Here is a 20,655-nt window from a genome sequence, read left to right on the forward strand (position 1 = left end):
ATTTTTGTTTCCTGTTTAGCTTCTTTTGTTTTGGATATTTCTTCATCAATAATGATTCCAATACACCAATTAAGCCCTTCTCCCTCGCGGTCTGATTTTTTTTAATTAATATTTTAAAAACTGACTTCTAATAGGTGACTTTGCAATACAATGTGGGGGTCGAGGGGTGTGGGGGGAATGAATAGGAGAACGAGGGGCGAGGACTAGGGGATCTAATGGAGAGGTTTAGAAAATGCAACACAATCTAGATGTAAGATGAAGTTAGATGTGTATCGATGTAATCCCCAAAGGGCGGAGAGGTGGGGTTCACCTCAGCTGAATAAAGTCGCACGTACGACTGCAGCCATACTTTCTATAAAATTCCAGTCATTCTCGTTCAGAAAAGAGAACATCAATATAATAGCAAGTTTTTTTTTTACAGTTGACGGACGGGAATCGTGCTAATGGATTGAGTGATATATTAATCAACTCTTCCACTACAGTGACTCGCTTGACAGGTTTTGTTTTGGAAAACTTCCTATGCTTTACCCCGTATTTGAACGGAGTAAGGGATGTTCTTCTGTGTATGTGTGTCTCATCATGGATGATGAGCTTCCGTGTCGATATTTTCCTATTGCTGCTATGCCTCTACATCTCACCAAAATTACTAGAAAATTAATCTTTGAGCATGTGTGTGTGTGTACTTGTGTGTGTGTGCGAGTGTGTGTGTGTATGTGTGTGTATGTACTGTATATACTTGTATTTGATCAAAATCTCACTAAGAAGAATGGGAGATAATAGGAAGTTATCAATGATTTCTTAAGATTGGAAAAAAATTGAAGTTGTAAAGAAAATTAGAAAATTATTATTTTTTAATCTGTCTACCCCAAATCCATATCCATCTACGCCCTTCCATACTGACTGGGCACTCTTTCCTTCATCCTAACCACCGTTAGACTACTTAATTCAAGTCCGTGGTACTCTTCTCCTTAAACTCGACAACAAAGAGGCTACAACCTTTCCCTGTGACCCCTTTATATACCCTTTGGCTAAGTCCGGATTTACTTAACTGATGATCCTTGGCCAAACTCAGCAGGGGGTCACCAAATATATAGAAACCTGGCATGCCTCAGTATCCAATATACTGTATATGTGTGTATATGTATATATATATATATATATATATATATATATATATATGTGTGTGTGTGTGTGTGTGTGTGTGTGTGTGTGTGTGTGTATATACATTTTTAATAGAATATGATTATTTATTACTGAATAAATGCTTAATGCATTTTAATACAACGTCTACCTAATTTCATTATTATTTTTATTTTATTCTTATTCTATTTTATTTATCTATTTTTTTATTTTTTTAACAATTCTTGCATGACAAATTAGTTTCAGTGGGCCCTAGGCTTTCGTCCTTTTCCTTTGTACTCCTCTTACCGCCAGGCGATTTAATTCATACTAACGACGGTCCCTTCGTCAGGAGGTGGTTAATACGTTTTATCCTGCAGAGTGGAGACTCCTGTTGTTGACTGATCGGGATCAGGGCCACCACGAATGGAGTGGCTGCCTTCCATAAGTGTCTGGCATCATCAAGAGCAAAGAATAAATAAATGAATAAATAAATACATAAATGAATAGATCGATAAATCAATGAATAGATATATGAATAAATGAATGCTTGAATACATTAATAAACGAACAAATAGATAAGTGAATAGATAAATAAGTAAATCAATAAATCTGTAGATAAGCCAACAAACAAAAATATAAATAAATGAATGAATAGATAAAAAATAGATGAAATAATGTGCTTTGTGGTGTTGAGTAGAATTAATGGATGTGAGGAAAATATTACAGAAAAATGTATACAATCAAAAAAGAAACAAATGACTGGACAAAGAAACGTCTTTATATAAGAGGTTCACAAGTAAAATCAGGGGATGGGGCCACGGAGGGGAATATGCGTGAGGAAGAAGAGGAGCCTGAGTGAGAAAGGGGAGAAACCTATGTGAGGAAGGAGAGAAACCTATGTGAGGAAGGAGAGAAACCTGTGTGAGAAAAGGGAAAAAGTTATGTGAGAAAGGAGAGAAACCCATGTTAGAAAGGAGAGAACTCTATATAAGAAAGGAACATACGTGAGAAAGAAGAAGAACCTGTGTGAGGAAGGAGAAGGATCTGTGTGAGGAAGGAGAGGGACCTGTGTGAGGAAGGAGAGGAACCTGTTTGAGGAAGGAGATGGACCTGTTTGAGGAAGGAGGGGAACCTGTGTGAGGAAGGAGAACCTGTGTGAGGAAGGAGAAGAACCTGTGTGAGGAAGGAGAAGAACCTGTGTGAGGAAGGAGAGGAACCTGTGTGAGGAAGGAGAGGAACCTGTGTGATGAGAGAGACGAGCCTATGTGGGGAAGAAGAGGAACCTATGTGAAGAAGGAGAGGAAGTTGTGTGAGGAAGGAGAACCTGTGTGAGGAAGGAAAGAAACATGTGTGAGGAAGAAGAGGAACATGTGGGAGGATGGAGAGGAACCTGTGGGAGGATGGAGAGGAATTTGTGTGAGGATGTTATGGGGATGAGGAGAAAAATTACCCACAATATGTCAGCAATGACTTCACTCTCCATTCTCCTTTTCCCCTTTTCTTCTCTCTCTACTCTCGGCTCCCCACATCTATCCCACCTCTGCCCTTTCCGCTCTCCTCTCTTTTCCTTCTTCTCCTCTCATTCCATTTGCCCCACGTTTCTAACCTTCCCCTAATTTCCCTTTTCTTAAATGTATCCTTTACACCTTTTCACACCCAAAACCTTCATTTCCAACTTCCCTGGTTTCGCAAGACAGCCTCGGGGTATGTCAACTGGGTCACCCCGATTTGTCCTGCACCTCGCCCGTGTCTTCCTTAAACATGGTACAAGAACCAAAAATACACAAAGGGACTTTGAGAGGTTTAGAGGACCTTTTTCGCGAGGTCGTTCCTTCAATGGTTTCTCTCTTTTAAGTACTTAGGTTCTCTTTTTAAGGTCTTAGCGTCTCTTGTGGTAGCTCCCCTCCCCTCCCCCCTCACCTTGCTGCTGCAGGAAAGTTAGTTCAGTCAAGGTTTCACAGGACCAATTACTTTGGCCCTGTCTCTTTGAAAGGGAAAGATTAAATTGAGATTTTTTCTTTTTCTTTTTCTTTTTCTTAAAGGTAGTGAGGAATTTCGTCGCGATCTGCGCACAATTACGTGGTGGGGAACCGGGAAGGAAGGAGGAGCAGGAAGAGGAGGAGAGGGAGGACCGATAGAGATTTTAATTAACAAAGTAGAACGAAAAGAGCAGCGTAGGCAGATCAGGCGAAAGATGGAGGTAAAAAAGGAATGTAGAGGAGGGAGAAATATGGAAAGCTATCAAGACATAAGAAAATAGATCTTCTTCTTCTTCTTCTTCTTCTTCTTCTTCTTCTTCTTCTTCTTCTTCTTCTTCTTCTTCTTCTTCTTCTTCTTCTTCTTCTTCTTCTTCTTCTTCTTCTTCTTCTTCTTCTTCTTCTTCTTCTTCTTCTTCTTCTTCTTCTTCTTCTTCTTCTTCTTCTTCTTCTTCTTCTTCTTCTTCTTCTTCTTCTTCTTCTTCTTCTTCTTCGTAAATCAGAAGAAGAAACTTTGTAATAATAAATCTGGAATGCACATTCCATGAAAGTGAAGGAGAGAGCGTGAAAGAGAGAGCGAACAAGACAAAAGAAAAAAATAAAAGACAAAAACTGTATATTAAGTATATTTATCGCACACACACATACACACGGCAAACACATACACACATATACACAAACGCACATACATATAAATATATGGAGGAAAAAGAGAATAGAAAAAATGGGAGGTAGAATGATGAGAGCAGTAAAAAGAAGCATTAATGGCGAAGAAATGAAAATGAGAGATGGAATGGCCGAGAAAATGAAAACGAGAAACATCCATCTAAAAACAGAAATATGAAATGAAGCAGAGTAGAAAGACCTGACAGGAAACAAAGCCAAGAAACTAGAAGGAATCATATGAAAAAGCTGATAACATAACTCCAATCGGCGACTTTGATTGTAGAGAGGTGAAATGGGAAGACTTGAAACCAGGTTAAAGTGAGGACTCATAGAGTAATTTCTTACTGAATATATCAAATTGTGAAATAAGATAGATGTAATCCAGGTAATATGAATTATTCAAAACGAAGTTGGATAATGGAGATAAAGAAACGGTATCTGATTACCCCATACGAACGTTTATATAAACATGTGTATAATATACATATATATATATATATATATACATTTATATATAGTTAGATATGTGTTCATATAAAGATGTGTATAATGAATATATGATATATATATATGTGTATATATATATATATAATTATATATATATATATGTGTATATATATATATATAATTATATATATATATGTATGTATGTATGTATGTATATATTATGTATATATATATATATATATATATATGTGTGTGTGTGTGTGTGTGTGTGTGTGTGTGTGTGTGTGTGTGATATATATATATATATATATATATATATATATATACTGTAAATATAAATAGTGATGAATACAAACAGAAAAGGAGGAGACAGTAAGGAGACACGAGATAGGGGAGGTCATCACGCCAGATATTGCAGGAAGTCCCCTGGTGGAGAGAATTAGCCTAATGGAGTTGGTGTTCCATCTTGTGTCCGCAAGATATCGCGCACTCCATCACCAGAGCACATGATACGATAATATCGTACCAACGCAGTTCCATGACATGATGTAGGTTTGCATAGACCTGCAACAAGTGAATCGCCATACTGAACGTTCAAGGGTTTTATTTTATTTTATTTATTCATTTATTTATTTATTTATCTTTTATTTATTCGCTTATCAATTTATCTTTTTACTTATTCATCTATCTTATTTTATTTCATTCTATTATATTTTTAATGTCATATATTTTTATCTTCACTGTAATGTGACAGGAAAAAAGTCGATGTCCAGATACTTTTTAGCTTATCATTGTGGCAAGTACTGAAAGTGAAATGTTAGAAAATTAATGAATAAAAAATAATTAGATAAAATAAAATAGATAAATACCAATTATGTATGTTTGTGTGTGTGTGTGTGTGTGTGTATGTGTGTGTGTGTGTGTGTGTGTGTGTGTGTGTGTGTGTGTGTGTGTGTGTGTGTGTGCGCGTGTGTGTGCGCGCGTGTGCTCAAGGGTATGAATTACCCTACTGAACAAAATTCATACATGGAAATTCCTTTTCTCGCGACACAGTTGGCAGTGTTCAATTGCAGTCACAGTAGTCACTGAATTCTCGAGTTTTCTGTGCGCTTTCCAATCCTGACTCAGCTATCTGCTGGAATCAGAATGCTTAACTTAGTTGCAAAAAGAGAGACAGAATTAGATAGAAAGATGGATAGAAATATGGGTAGATAAAAAATTTTATCTTTTCATTTATAACAAAGAAATGTATTGTGTGTAGCTCAGAATGGAAAATAAGATACAATATGATATGCATACAAGTGTAATAATGGTGTGTATGTCGATACACACGCCCATACACACAAACACACACACACACACACACACACACACACACACACACACACACACACACACACACACACACACACACACACACACACACACACTACAGAGCACAGTGGTAGAGTTCGCAACTGCTTACCCATCGGTCCGATTTCGAATCCCGCCCAGGGCTGAAGTAATTTCAGTATCGCTACGCTGTGAACCGTTACTCCAACTCTCGTGGGCGGGGAGTTGTGTGTGCGTGTGTGTGTGTGCGTGTGTGTGTGTGCGTGTGTGTGTGTGTGTGTGTGTGTGTGTGTGTGTGTGTGTGTGTATTCACCTTGGTCTTTGGATCAAGTTCTAGACTCGTGATCGACAGCTATTTCCCTCCTGGAAGAGAGCTCAGAGCTCGTATGACCGATCTATGGGTAATGCTGTGACCTTACACGCACACACACCCCAACTCCCCGCCCACGAGAGTCGGAGTAACGACCCGAAGCGCAGCGATACCGAAATAATTTCGGCCCTGGGCAGGATTCGAACCAGGTACTGCCGCACCTCCGTAGTGGCATTCCAGTACTCTATCAACCGCGCCACCGAGTTGTGTGTGTGTGTGTGTGTGTGTGTGTGTGTGTGTGTGTGTGTGTGTGTGTGTCAGGTCACAGCATTACCCATAGATCGGTCATACATGAGCTCTGAGCTCTCATCCGCGAGGGTAGTAGCTGTCGAACACGAGTCCAACACGTGATCCAAGACTATGGTGAATTGTACACACACACAATTGGTGTGTTTATTTTTTCGTTTGTTTATCTTTATTCATTTATTCATTTTTATCTTTTTAATTACTTTTTTCAGTGCTAGTCGGCATGACAAATTATAGAGTATTTTACCATCTACTTTTTTCCTGCCACGTTCCGGGAAAGAATAAAAATATACAATGACATTCTAAAAAAAATGTCCGTTCAGTATGGCAATTCACCTGCTGCAGGTCTGTGCAGACCTACATCATATCATGGAACTGCGTTGGTACGATATTATCGTATCATGCGCTTTGGTGATGGATTGCGCGATATCTTACGGACACAGGATAGAACACCGTAAACACACACACACAAATATATATACTGTGTATATATATATATATATATATATATATATATATATACACATATATATATATATATGTATATATATATATATGTATATATATATATATATATATATATATATATATATATATATATATATATATATATATATATATATATATATATAAAGTCATTTTCTTAAGCACTTTCTCTCCAAGCCTCCACTTTGTACTTGCTGTCCACTGAATGCAGTCTTTGTTGATTATGAGTTTCTCCTCCCTTGGAAAGGTGCGTCATGGAATGCTATGAAAGAGGCCTTTGTTCAGTAGTGGACCCAAGATGGCTGATTTATTGATTGATTGGGTATGAGTGTAATACCATCATGCCATCCTTCACCCACTTCTCCTCTAATGTAGCTCGCCCCAGGTTAGGCTTTGTAAGTATATAGGGCAATCCTTATGTCTTTGTCATAATAACTTTCTGGGTATTTCCTAGTTATGCTTTGTTACTATTGCTACCGAGGCTCCAAGCATTCGTAGATTCGGTTCGTGTTGGGTAATCCATGGTTTCAACTTTCCCACGTCTGCGCGTTTGAAAGTAATTCTCGCGTTCGCCCATCCATCCCTTCGACGTCTCCGTGAGCAGTCAGGAATAGACTTCTTCTGACAAAGCTTCTGGAGTGCCTTATCTAAGCAACCAAAAGGGATGACCTGTGTATTCATTCATCGAATGCTTATCCTTTGAGTCAGCATTACTCAAAGCATTCTTTCGCGGTCATACACATGGGTGTGATTTGTACCGCATCTCTATTAAAGAATAAGTAAGATTGTGCGATATCATAGTCGAAAGGAGCATCAGTGAGTGCCTGATGTGGTGTGGTCGTTTGAACCTGGCTGCCATTTCGCTATTGAAATCTGTACTGATGAGCGCCAGTTCAGTTTTTAGGTCGATGATTACGATGACTGTCGGCTTGGCGTGCTTCTCTGTGATTTCTGGGTGGAATGTCGTCATTATCAATGCCTTTGCCGCCTCGGTTAGCCCAGCGCCGCCGACGCCCAGACTTTCACTCGTCGCACGTCTGAGACGACATCTTTTTTGCGACATCAGGAACGCGCAGCAGGGATGCCAGGAATTTCTGGCGCCAGAGATTTCTGGTGCCAAGGATAGGAGATCCTCTGCTACAAAGACATGTCTATCTCTGTAGCGTCAAGGTAAACCGGTCAGCTCAATAAACCGTCGGTCTGCTGCGGGGATGCCAAAAATTTCTGGCGCCAGGAGAGATCCTCTGCCTCAGAGACACGTCTACCTTTGTTGCGTCAGAACAAACCGGTTGGTTCCGAAAACCGACGACGACGGGTTGGTTCTCTGAGGTGATCCTCCGGTCCCCCCACCACCAGCACCATCACGGTATTCACCTCCAAAGCCCATCAACACCCTCACCTCAATTCGAAAGAGCATCACCAAGGACTCGTAATCGGTCTGAGGAACGGTCCCAAGATCTGATCCGACCTAAGTGTTACTGTTTTCCCACCATGCTCTGTGCACTGGTGGCGTAATCGGAATCGTGCTGGTCTCGCATCCGCTTAGTTGTGGGTTGAAATCCCGCACTTCTCTCCGATTTCCAGCAGAGACTGTTACCTGCCCCCAACAGTCCAAGAAGCGTATAGAGCAAAGGTGACAGCTTTGAGCCGCAGCTTTGAGCCTCCTAACGTAGGCTCTTTACCACCTTTTCACACAAAGAGAATAAACAACTAGCGGTTGCACTCCTCTGCCTTCCCGGAGACAAAGTAATCGCTCACACAACACGGACAACAATGCAACTTTACTTCCCTAAGAGCTAGAAGATAGTTGCCGGTCACCGTAAGGCATTAGGTTTCCGGTAATAAACAGATACAATCCAATTATAGATGTTTTGAAGGCTGAATGAAAATCCACTGGCATTACATGGGATATTCTAACACATTTCTGAAAATATCCTTAATTGCGTAAGATCATGGATATGAAAATGGAAGTCCATTTAAGTAACACATGCAGTTTTTGTTTTGTTTTTGGGGGAGGGGTTATGAAAAAATCTAGGATAATGGATGTGAAAAAGATAGTTTACTTAAGGTGCTCATATAATTTTTTTGTATTTCGGACTTATGGAAGTCTCGTAAGCGACGTTTACGCTGTAATGTATCCAAGTGTAAAGATTTCTGATTTATTTCTTTAATACTCTCTTCTTTTCTCTTTCTTTTTCTCTTTCTTTCTTTCTCCCCCCCTTTTTTTTTTGTCTTTCTCTCTTCCTTTCTTTTTCTTTCTTCTCCTTCTCTTTCTCTTTTCTTTCTTTCATTCCCTTTTTCTTTCTCTCTTCCTCTCTTCCTTTCTCTTTTCCTTTTTTCTATTTTTTTTCTGTCTCTCTCCCCATTTACTTCTTTCTTTTCCTTTTTTCTGTGATCTCCACTGTTGCCGGGGCTTTCACCTACTAGTGTAGGCCTCATGGTCTCTTGCAGTCTCCTTCATTCTTATATTCATACTACGCTTTATTAAACGATAATATATCAATATGCCATACGGTTGTTCAGTTACATTTACTGATGATTGTATTTATTTTTCAGCTACATGATAAATATAATCTGAATTGGATCAAGTGACATATTGCGTGTCTGGTAATTTACAGATCGTCTAACTTACTTATACTAAAAAGTGAATATTTCGTAGATCGGAATCTTAATGCTCCCTATTTTCATTATGAAACGAGGCATTATGATTCACAGATTGTATATGATCGATAACAGATTCTGAGGTTGTGTTGCTTGTGATCGAAGCGTGTTCGCATCAGTGGCAATGTGTTGCGTGCGTCAGATCACACTGCATTCGCAACACATCAATCAATCTCCCCGTTATAGTCTGATTCGTCTTCCTTGGGGGCTGACGACACCTCCTCCATGCTACTTCATGTTTCTTCTTGCAGTCTGGGTTAGAAGCAGTGTCGCAAGACACAGCACAGCGTCCTTCCTGTGGATGTGCTGTGTCTTGCGACACTGCTTCTGACCCAGGGCAGTGGACAGGGTGCAGGGATGACCCGTCATCCAGGAGGTGCCAAGATAAGAGGGAGGGTGGAGGGGAGTGAAAATGAAATGGGTGGGAGTGGTTTCTATGTCTTTTTTTTTTGTCTTTTTTTTTTGGGGGGGAATACATCGTGTAGGAATACATCGTGTAGGAATACATCGTGTAGGAATACATCGTAGTAATTGGACTGGTGGGGTTAAACCAGCTTAGGCTCCCGGGCCTTGCTGTGCATGTGCTGTGTCTTCCTGCATTGTTTGTGACCCAGGCAGTTGGTGGGTGGTGGGGGGGGGCAGGGAATGGCCTTCACCAAAAGCTGAGATAAAAAGGAAACAATCGGATGATGGATGGATGTGGGATGCGTATGGGGAGGGTGTATGCCTTGACTGGCTGCCTCCCATTTAAGGAAGAAGAAGAAGCCTTTTGGTACATAGAAATGCAGTGCAATTGGTTTCGAGAGGGCATCTCCGAGTTCGACAGACGCTTGTGACTGAGCAGCTCCTGGCTCCCTTGAAAGGACCAAGATTAGACTATAGATAGAGCAAGGTATAGATCGAAACGTTGTCAAAAAGATAACTCTTTGAAGATATACATTGTTCTGCATTTGTTCATCTCTTTACATTTTTATCATTTTCTATTAGTTTATTTGATTATCTATTCATTTATCTATTCATCTGTTTGTTTATTCAATCGTTCATCTAATCTATCATTTATCTTTAATTGTTTATTCATGTATTAATTTATTTATTCATCTATTTATTTGTTTATTCATTTATCTATTATTTACTTATCTATTTATTCATCTACTTATTTCCTATTTCTATACTTATTCATTTATTATCTTATTTATTTATTTAATTATTTTCCCTTTATTTGCTTAATTATTTACTTTGTTAACTATTTACTTATATATCTGTCAGTCTGATTAATCACTTCTTTATTTGCGTATTCTCCTGTTTATTTGTTCAGCTGTTTATACAACAAATAACTGATCTATCAATGTATTCACAGTTATATCCAGAGACCATGGAGTCATTTTCTTTTTGCATTCTTCTTCTTCTTCTTCTTCTTCTTCTTCTTCTTCTTCTTCTTCTTCTTCTTCTTCTTCTTCTTCTTCTTCTTCTTCTTCTTCTTCTTCTTCTTCTTCTTCTTCTTCTTCTTCTTCTTCTTCTTCTTCTTCTTCTTCTTCTTCTTCTTCTTCTTCTTCTTCTTCCTCTTCCTCTTCCTCTTCTTCTTCTTCTTCTTCTTCTTCTTCTTCTATGTTATATTCATTGTGCTTGTTTATAACTTTGCATATATCAATGTTAGTGGTAACGATGTCGATATTCTATAATTATTCATACAATCCGGTAGTAATCTCTCACTACTACTATTGATTATTTGTACATTTCTTCTGGCTGCCGGGAAGCGATTTTATTCAGCATAGAGAATAAATCCCTCCCTCTAACACCCAAAAGAAGCTCCCAAACCCCTCACCCACCCCACCCGAACCCCAACCCCTAAACCCGACCTCTCAGGCAGAACGAGTTGAAAATGTTCTTTCCCGTCATTTTCCTCGTAACTAAAGACCGATATGCTGTTGGAGATGTTAATTAATTAATTTATTCAGCTATTCATCTATTAATTTTGTTATTCATCTATTTATTTGTTCATTAATCTGTTTCATTGGTTTTCGCCTTCACAATAGCCTTGCTGGTGTCATAAGTCATACAGTCAACAGCAGATCATAAACAGAGAGCAACAGGTCCTTGAGAGCATCTGCAAAGGTGATGTGATTAATACATGCAGCAGCAAAGAGAAAATCAATCTCAGTACGCTGCAATTGCACATTAGGGAGACAGGTGTGTACATAGTACATCCTGTCATGTCCTATTACTGGGTGCAAATGTAGAAAACATTACTGACTTACCTCACTACATATAAACATACCGATATATGTGTGTGTGTGTGTGTGTGTGTGTGTGTGTGTGTGTGTGTGTGTGTGTGTGTGTGTGTGTGTGTGTGTGTGTGTGTGTGTGTGTGTGTGTGTGTGTGTGTGTGTGTGTGTGTGTATGTATCCAAGAGTATCCACCGGGAAGAAAAACTAAAGGAACAAAGCGCTTTCGTATATTACACCCAATACTTTGCACTGGACGTAATATACGAAAGCGCTTTGCTTCGTTTAGATTCCCTTTTTCAGTGGTCACTATTGCAAAATTGAACACAAGTTACCAGTGTTTCTTTTTAGCATACATACATATATACATACATATATATATAGTTTTCTCCTTTTTTCAAATGTCACATAATATCATTCCTGAGAGGAGCTTGAACTGATCTTGACGGGTTGTGGTTCTGACCCCCCCCTCCTCCCCCCCCCCTACATGCATAGCTGATGGTCGACATTTCCTCTGAAGGAAATCGTACGGCTTTTGTGGTAAAATCTATATTGCGTTCTTCATCGGTGTGAACGAGCGCATTTCGAAATCAGCGTGTAGCTGGAGCGTGACCTTAATACGAAGGTAATTACCATGTTTTGAGAAGTCAGCCTGGCTTGCAGACTTCGCAGACACGGGCGACAGCTCCTGCGCTTGCGTGAGCCGCTTGCGCATGCGCGTTAGGCTCGATGTCGTGTACCCGTGCGCATCCCTCAACAATTCGTATGCGCACTTCTCTTAATTATCACTGGCAATACTCGTACAATTACAAGAAGTTTCACTTTCGTCTTTAAGAGTAAAGGATGACTCATTAAGAACAGATAAAGTTTACATTCCAGCTGTATGTGACGTGTAAAAGGACTTTAACCTTTTCAGTAACGTTTTCCATGTTATGGTTTATTGTCCTGGGTAAAAACAAACTATTTTATTCAGACGAAGGTAGGGGAAAGGGGAGGGGGGGAGTGGTGTAGGAGGAGACTCTGAGTAAAGCTCTCCGAGTCTTCTTATTTAAACCCAAGCTAAAATATCCCACTTTGTCTCTGCAAGGTATTTCTCCCATAAACACCCACCATACGGACTCAAACAAAGCCCGTGGTAGTGACATTTCACAAAAAAAAAAAAAAAAAAAAAAATTATAATGATAATAATAGTAATAATAATAGTAATAATAATAATAATATTAATAATTCATCATCATCATCATCATCATCATCATCATCATCATCATCATCATCATCATCATCATCATCATCATCATCATCATCATCATCATCATCATCATCATCATCATCATCATCATCATCATCATCTTCATCATCATCATCATCATCATCATCATCATCATCATCATCATCATCATCATCATCATCATCATCATCATCATCATCATCATCATCATCATCATCATCATCAACAACCCTCCAGTCCGCATACGAGATAGTTGAATAATCTTCCTTAGCATTGCCTAGAAAAAGAAAAAAAACATTATTTCACGAAGTATGCCACTTCGTAGAGGATCTCTTGAGATGGGCTAAGAACGTCGGCTTTGGTCTCGACCTGCGTGTCCGCGCACACGTCATGACCCGACGACCGAGCTCTTCCACCTACCCGACGATAGTGGATGATGACAGTGATCCACCACCCGTTCCACCTGATGCAGATTTCAGTCTCATTTCGTCTGCTTTCCTTTTTTTTTTTTTTTTTGTGTGTGTGTGTGTGTGTGTGTGACCGGACTTTATTTGCCAGTGTGTTTTGTACATTGTTTGTACATTGCCTTTTTGGCTACCTCCCTTGGAAGGGGGAAAAAGCCTTGGTATATGTATGTATGTATGTAAGATTTAGCATAGGTCATCTATGCTTTTTCTGTTATAAAAATGATCGTGTGATCATAATCTATTGTTTTGTTGTCCTGGGTAATCAGGAAGCAAAATAGTGCCGTCAAGAATTTTTTTTTCAACTCATCATTGTCCAGATGTTTCCCAACTAAACTGAATAGAATAGGCTGACATAACGGTAAAATCCTTAAAAGAATAAAAAAACTCATGGATAGTTTTATGATAATATATTTATCATTACCTTCACCTCCTGTTTCTATTCCTTTCACTGTAACAGTTTTCCTTATCTTATATGACATTTTGACCGTTTACTGTTACATTTCTTCTTTTCTCCAACCTCTTCCACATTTTTTTAATTTATTTTTTATATCGATACTTATGTTTCTGTTCTTTTTTTTTTACAGGTGTGTGCCATTTTCAACAGCCTACCCGATGGAGAGCGCGTAAGTATACTTTTGGGTTTTACAGTGTTGTCTGTCTGTCTGTCTGTCTGTGTCTGTAATTCCGTGTTCCCATGACTTTCGCTGTAAAGCTCATAATTATATTCATGTCTCATGTCTGTTAATCGTTATTCCTTTCTAGCTGCCTCCACACATTCTTAATAAACCTGTAAGAAGTCTCTCATTCCTCAGGGAATTGTTTCCACAAGAAACCAAGTAAATGGCAGAAGGAGGGAAAAGACTCTTCAAAACATTGAGGTTCTCTTTAGGTTTATTTCTACTTATATCCTCGGCTGAGGACAGAATCCCACTCTTTGGTGGGAGGATCAAATGTCCATCTGTATTTCCGCGGTTTCACCAAACGAAGAGAAGAAAAGATGTGAGATCTCCAGACAGAATATGAGAGGTGGAGCTCCGATGGGCTGACATTCGGTCTTCCGACCAGACCCAAGCGATCTCTCTCATTCTCTCTCTCTATCTCCCTCTCTCTCTCTCTCCTTTTCTCTCCATCAACTTTGCATTTGATTCATCCTTTCACATAAAGAGAGCTGACAACCGACAACTGCTCCCCTCATACTACTCTCAGCGGATTAAATGATAACAGTTCCACACTTATAAAATGCAGACAATAACCCAACGTTTCTTCTCAGAGGGATCTATGGGAGGGCCTGAGAACTGTTGCCAGCCGCTGTGAGGCTGCAGATTTCCAGTCAATGATATACTGAAATGAAATGGGAAGTCAATATACCTTGTAACAGAATAATTCTAATCCACTTACGTGTGTATATATATATATATATATATATATATATATATATATATATATATATATATATATACATATACCAAGGCTTTTTCCCCCTTACAATTGTGTGTGTGCGTGTGTGTGTGTGTGTGTGTGTGTGTGTGTGTGTGTGTGTGTGTGTGTGTGTGTGTGTGTGTGTGTGTGTGTGTGTCTGAATTTCTGCATGAGCTAAAGTAGTCGACGGATCTTACGGAACCTGACCACCTTAACAACGATGTCCCTCCCATCTGGATAAAAATAAGTAAATTAGTAAATGAATAGATGGATAACTAAATAGATAAATAGGTAGATAAATAAATTTATGAATATATAGATAGATAAACAGATAAATATGTAAATGAATAAATAACAAATAATTGAAAAAATTATACAAAAATTAAAACTAATAGATAGAGAAATTGATTAAACAATTAATTAACTGATAAAAAAGAAAGCATGTTAAGAGAGTCATTGCACCAAGGTAATGAGAACAGAACAACACCGCTAACCACACGCCCTACCCGAGTACAAGTTTACAAAAGACAATGAGCCTCGTTAGAACACCTCGTCCCGGAATTTTACATAATTTGTCTATCGCAACCTCGAAATATATCCTGACCACAACTCAAGTATTATCAGAACCTAAGCGGCAACGCGTAGCCACAGGCCTTCCACTGAGCACGATAAGACGCTGATAAGATGGCAGGGTAATAAAGTAGGACCCTTTCCCAATACTGCACAAATGAATCACCGTGGGACGTATCGATTGCGTCTTCCATGAAGAAATTGAGTATTGGAACCACATCTACAGTGTACAAGTATTGTGTTTGTGTGTGTAATTCACCATGGTCTTGGATCACGTGTTGGACATGTGATCGACAGCTATTTCCTTCTAGGAAGAGAGCTCAGGGCTCATATATGACTGATCTATGGGTAATGCTGTTACCTTACACGCACGCACACACCCAACTCCCCGCCCCCGAGAGTTGGAGTAACGACTCGCAGCGCAGCGATACTGAAATTATTTCAGCCCTTAGTCGTGTCTATGATCAGGTGCTCCTCTTACTCATTGAGTAGCGAGTACAACAACCCATCCCATATCCGAACTGTCATTATCCGTACTACTTCTCTGTTGTTTTCCAATAAGTGAACGTTTGGGGTACATTGGCGATAATTCTGTGTTTTGCAACTCATTTCCAGTACTTTGCACCTGTGTGTGTGTGTGCGTGTGTGTGTGTGTGTGTGTGTGTGTGTGTGTGTGTGTGTGTGTGTGTGTGTGTGCGTTTATAATCCTTTAATGTGTATTTCTGGTGACAAATTTCTCATAATCGTTACTCCCAAGTGTCTTTCTGTGCTTTTGTATTTCTACTCATTTCCAGTACTTTGCACCTGTGTATGTGTGTGTGAGTGTGTGTGTGTGTGTGTGCATGTGTGTGCGTTTATAATCCTTTAATGTGTATTTCTGGTGACAAATTTCTCATTATCATTACTCCCAAGTGTCTTTCTGTGCTTTTGTATTCGAATCATTACCCATTCCACAGAGCAGTGATAACCTATTCTTACTATCTCATAGTTTTTACATTATCACAATAATTATCTTGATTTGTATTTTTTTCTACCTTATATATCTTCACTCTCCAACCCTTTCAACATATACATTCCTTCAATTTCCCATGATTCTCCTGTCACTTTATTGTCCCTTTCCTCCTTTCTTCTCTCTTTCAAACGACAATCCTCCCCCCACCCCTCTTCCATCTTTTCAACGCCCTATCACCTCATCGATATCCTTGTTGCAGACTCATTCGTGAGCTGTTGTCTCATGTTGCATTGCAACACAGGGTGACACGAATGCGTTTCGGTCCTTTATCTGATCTCCAAGAGGTTTTTTTTTTCAATAGAGAGAGACAATGCCTTCGCTTCGACAAAATTATCTCCGCGTCCCGAGGTCCTACGTAGTCCCACAATGCATCTTTTCTCTTGAGTTGTCGTTTGTCCTGGGTTACCTAATAAAAATGCATCTTGCTCTGTCCGACCGCATTTATGTGTGTGTGTGTGTGAGTGTGTGTGTGTGTGTGTGTGTGTGTGTGTGTGTGTGTGTGTGTGTGTGTGTGTGTGTGTGTGTGTGTGAGAGAGAGAGAGAGAGAGAGAGAGAACATTGTTGTTCCCAATCTAGTTCGTACTGCGTTCACGAGGTGCATTATCTAGTTAGGGGTCAACAGCGGCATATATGTGTCCCACTCTGGAGAGGCTCTTGTCCTGAATGAGGCTTCTTGAGAAGGGCGGATGCGCTCCACGATGTCACGCAGCTGTTAGTTTTCAAAGCCACAATGGCGAAGGCCGTTGTCCTCGTATCTACCCCTTACGATGTCGTATCTGCCTCTTACGATGCTACCTCTCCTCGTAACACAGGTTATGGTCGGGATTCGTTGCAATGTTGTCAATAGCACAAGGAAGGATGCACTTGCATCCATTCTGAGTACGACATACAATGGCTAGTATCGTCTATAGGACACTTGGGAAAGCTTCTGTCTTTCGGAATAACACCCACTGTAGCGTCTCATTAGATTAGACTTTTACAGTAATTTATTTCTATCCTTGTAGCCACTCAATTACTCAGTTGTTTTTATAGTAATACTTCGTATTAATTCCTTACATTGCTTCCCTCTTACGTCTTCTATATCACATCTGTCTTACGAAGTTCAATAACAATCTCTTCCACCAAACTCCTTGCCAACCGTTTGTGACGTCATGTCGGTGTTGATGCCACTAAACGCACTTGCAGTATTAATTATAACACTTTCGTTGTGAAAGATCCACTCTATCTAAAATGCATTCCTGTACAACTTAATCTTAACATTTGTTTTTCCTTTCCTTAGTACACCTCTTGAACCTAAATATGAAATCAACTTTATTATTGGTGAAATTACCTTTCTACTGTGAAAAGGCGAGACTTTGCCCAGACTCTCATCCTATATGAGACTTACGCTCTATTTTTCATAACTCACTTAAAGTTTAATAGCTTGAACCACCCAGTTAATCTTTCTTGTAAAGAGTACATACGAAAAATACGAGATTATATATATATAATATAAAATACGAGTACGAATAATTCGAGTCTATACTACGAAAAAAATATTCTATTATATCAGTTTTTCTTAAGTCCTTTATTCGCACAAAGGGAGGGCGGGCACAGATAAGTTGAACTAAGTCTCCAACATCGACAAAGACAAAATCTCTTCATTGTTGTCTGGAGGGCTTAATTGAGAGCCAAATATAAAGAGACAAGGTAGCATCTATAGTCTTCCTAAGAGGGTTGGTGTGTGTGTGTGTGTGTGTGTGTGTGTGTGTGTGTGTGTGTGTGTGTGTGTGTGTGTGTGTGTGTGTGTGTGTGTGTGTGTGTGTGCGTGCGTGTGATATGTTTGGATCTCTGTTCCTCTATTTGTCTTCTCACTTATGTCTCTCTCTCTATCTATATATCTATATATATATATATATATATATATATATATATATATATATATATATATGCGTAAATAACCACTAGGAAAAAGTAAACTAACGAAGCAGAGCGCTTTCGTGTAATTACATCTTCAGTGCAGATACAAAGAAGGAATTATAATTCCTTCTTTGTATCTGCACTGAAGATGTAATTACACGAAAGCGCTCTGCTTCGTTAGTTTACTTTTTCCTAGTGGTTATTTACGCATTTGTGAACACACGCTCCTGGTGTTTTTATTGCATATATATATATATATATACATATATATAATATTTGCCTATCTACGTATATTTACCTATCTACCCATATCTATTTCCAGTTTCTGCATTCCAGATTTTTATCATCGGATCTCTATCTTCATTCCTTCCTACGAGTCTTTCTTTGTTTCATTCGCCTGCTACTCACCCAAAGTGCACCTATCATTCACTCCGTCACTGAGCTAGAGGACAATAATCAATCCTTCAAGGTACCAATGCCCTCGAAGGTGATATAAACACTGTAGGGAGTTTACATTGCGGTGACGATAAGGAAAACCGCGATTCTGTGTAGTAACTGCCGTCACGTAGAGACACTCTCCCTCTTCATGTGACAGCTACGTCACGTGTGCAAAAACGTACCCGAAGAGATGTGTGTATGCGTGTACACACTCGTACGTATGGCGGCGCAGAAGGTGGGGGTAGGGGGAGCCAGGACTAGGGGTGATTGTGCACGATATCTACTGAGTTGAGGACTCCTGGCACTCCGAGCATTCTCACGGTTCATATAACCAAAGCTGCCTTCAGTCGACTTCAATTAAAATGAAAAGTAATTTTGGTGCCACAATAAGCGGCGGCGCCGGATGTGGCCAGATTATGGGCAGGTTCGACTACGATTCTTCTTCTGTGTACATTGCCTACGTTTGTTGATAGTGTTCAGCTCAGGTAAACCTGCTTTCTTTATGCCCTAAGAACGCTGTGAACGTGGGTGAACCCGTTCGATACAGAAGGGATGCCACGGAGATGAGATGAACAAGATAGCCCGGGGACAGACAGGAAAAAGATACAGAGCGGGTTAAGATATACAAATGGCGGCAGCTGTGCAGGTGTTTGTTGTATGTCATTATCGTGTCCCTCGTCGTCCAGGTCCCGTTTTTTTTTTTTTTTTTTTTTTTTTTTTAGCATCAGGTCTCCGACACGGTCAGCCCTGGTCCGCCGTATTCACCTCACCCGGTCGTCACGGGATGCAATTAAGAAACTCCAGGCGTATGCTCCTCGCGGTCCTCAGCTATAGACGTGGTGGCAGTAGGATTCACTGCAATGGTTGAGGCGTTACTAAGAATAAAGATAATATTACAAATTGCGTTATTTGTAAGCATGGGAGCAGTTTAAGTCCTGACATACTTGTGAGTTAGGTTACTCTTCAGGTTGCCTTTCTACAGTGCTGACACAAAAGCTGCCTATAGCAACAGTAGTAGGTTAAAAGCATATTGGTGTCGACTGTGTTCACAGTGAAGACGATGATGGAGCAGACGACGGCATTCTATATAATGACACAAAAAATCTATTAGTAATAAGGTTAGAGTATTGACATTGTACAGCAATGTTGTTCATGGGGAGGTCGTGTTGATAGCAGAAGAGTTGGAGTTGTAAGTGATGAGGATGTTTTTTGTTATAAGCTTTTTCAATCCTGTGCAGTTCAGTTCCGCTGCCAGGTAACTTTGTTCAATCAAGGAAAAAAAATCCCTCATGCGGTTCATGTTACCGTGTCATTGATAGTGACATGACGGGTGATATGATGAGAGTTAGGCGACGGGATCGATTGACGTCACCGCGAGATCACTATCACATCGTTGTTTTCTAAAACGTTCAAATCTATCGAGGTATGAACATGGTATGAACACGCTTCTGATATGCTGATTGATATGGGACTTGTGATCGGAATGGCGGGGGGTGGGGAGTTGAGGCGGGTGAGGTAAGGTTTTCTGTATGCAGATTGATTTTAGGACATCTTTTTTCACGGAGTATGCCTCCAAAACTGGCAGACGCTTCATGTCCGTGTCTCGGGTTAGAAATGAAGGACAGTAACCCCTCCTATATCCGAACTATTATTATCCGAACCTCGCCATTATCCGAAAATATTTTATATGTATTGTGTCCCACTTTTATTCATTCAAATTTCTAAATTTAGCACTAGAGTGCCTGGATAGAGGATAGGGGTTAGGGCGGGGAATAATTTTTCTACCTTGCGTATCCGAAGACTCCCCATATCCGAACTCTGTGGTCCAATGAGTTCGGATATGGGAGAGATTATAGAACCTTCTTTCAGTCGGATCCTGGTGATGGTGTTGTTTAGGGCTACCATTCTGGAGATGGCAAGTCGATTGTCCTAGTAACCTTATAGTTGTCAACACTATGCGTGGACAAAAAGTTCCACAGTACACATGTTGGCAGACAAACATCGGAATGCCATCTATAAGATTATTGCAAGGACTAGAGTTGTTAATGAGAATGAGAGGCAAAAAGTAGTGGGGAAAGTGGAGCAATGATAAAG

General features: G+C 39.8%; 1 protein-coding gene across 12 annotated transcripts in view; it reads left to right on the forward strand.

Moving 5' to 3' along the window:
* Nucleotides 1-20,655, forward strand: part of pros (homeobox protein prospero) — a 2,108,934-nt gene that overhangs the window by 1,994,229 nt on the left and 94,050 nt on the right. For 10 of the 12 annotated variants that reach the window (XM_076213859.1, XM_076213864.1, XM_076213858.1 and 7 more), the window contains one exon: nucleotides 13,808-13,846. The exons of the other annotated variants lie outside the window; for them this stretch is intronic. In XM_076213859.1, the coding sequence (XP_076069974.1) occupies nucleotides 13,808-13,846 (39 nt within the window). The remainder of the gene's footprint in view (nucleotides 1-13,807; nucleotides 13,847-20,655) is intronic. 12 annotated transcript variants of the gene reach the window in all.

This window comes from Oratosquilla oratoria, chromosome 32 (assembly GCF_046742065.1).
Source record: "Oratosquilla oratoria isolate Oo_2021 chromosome 32, ASM4674206v1, whole genome shotgun sequence".
Lineage (NCBI taxonomy): Eukaryota > Metazoa > Arthropoda > Malacostraca > Stomatopoda > Squillidae > Oratosquilla > Oratosquilla oratoria.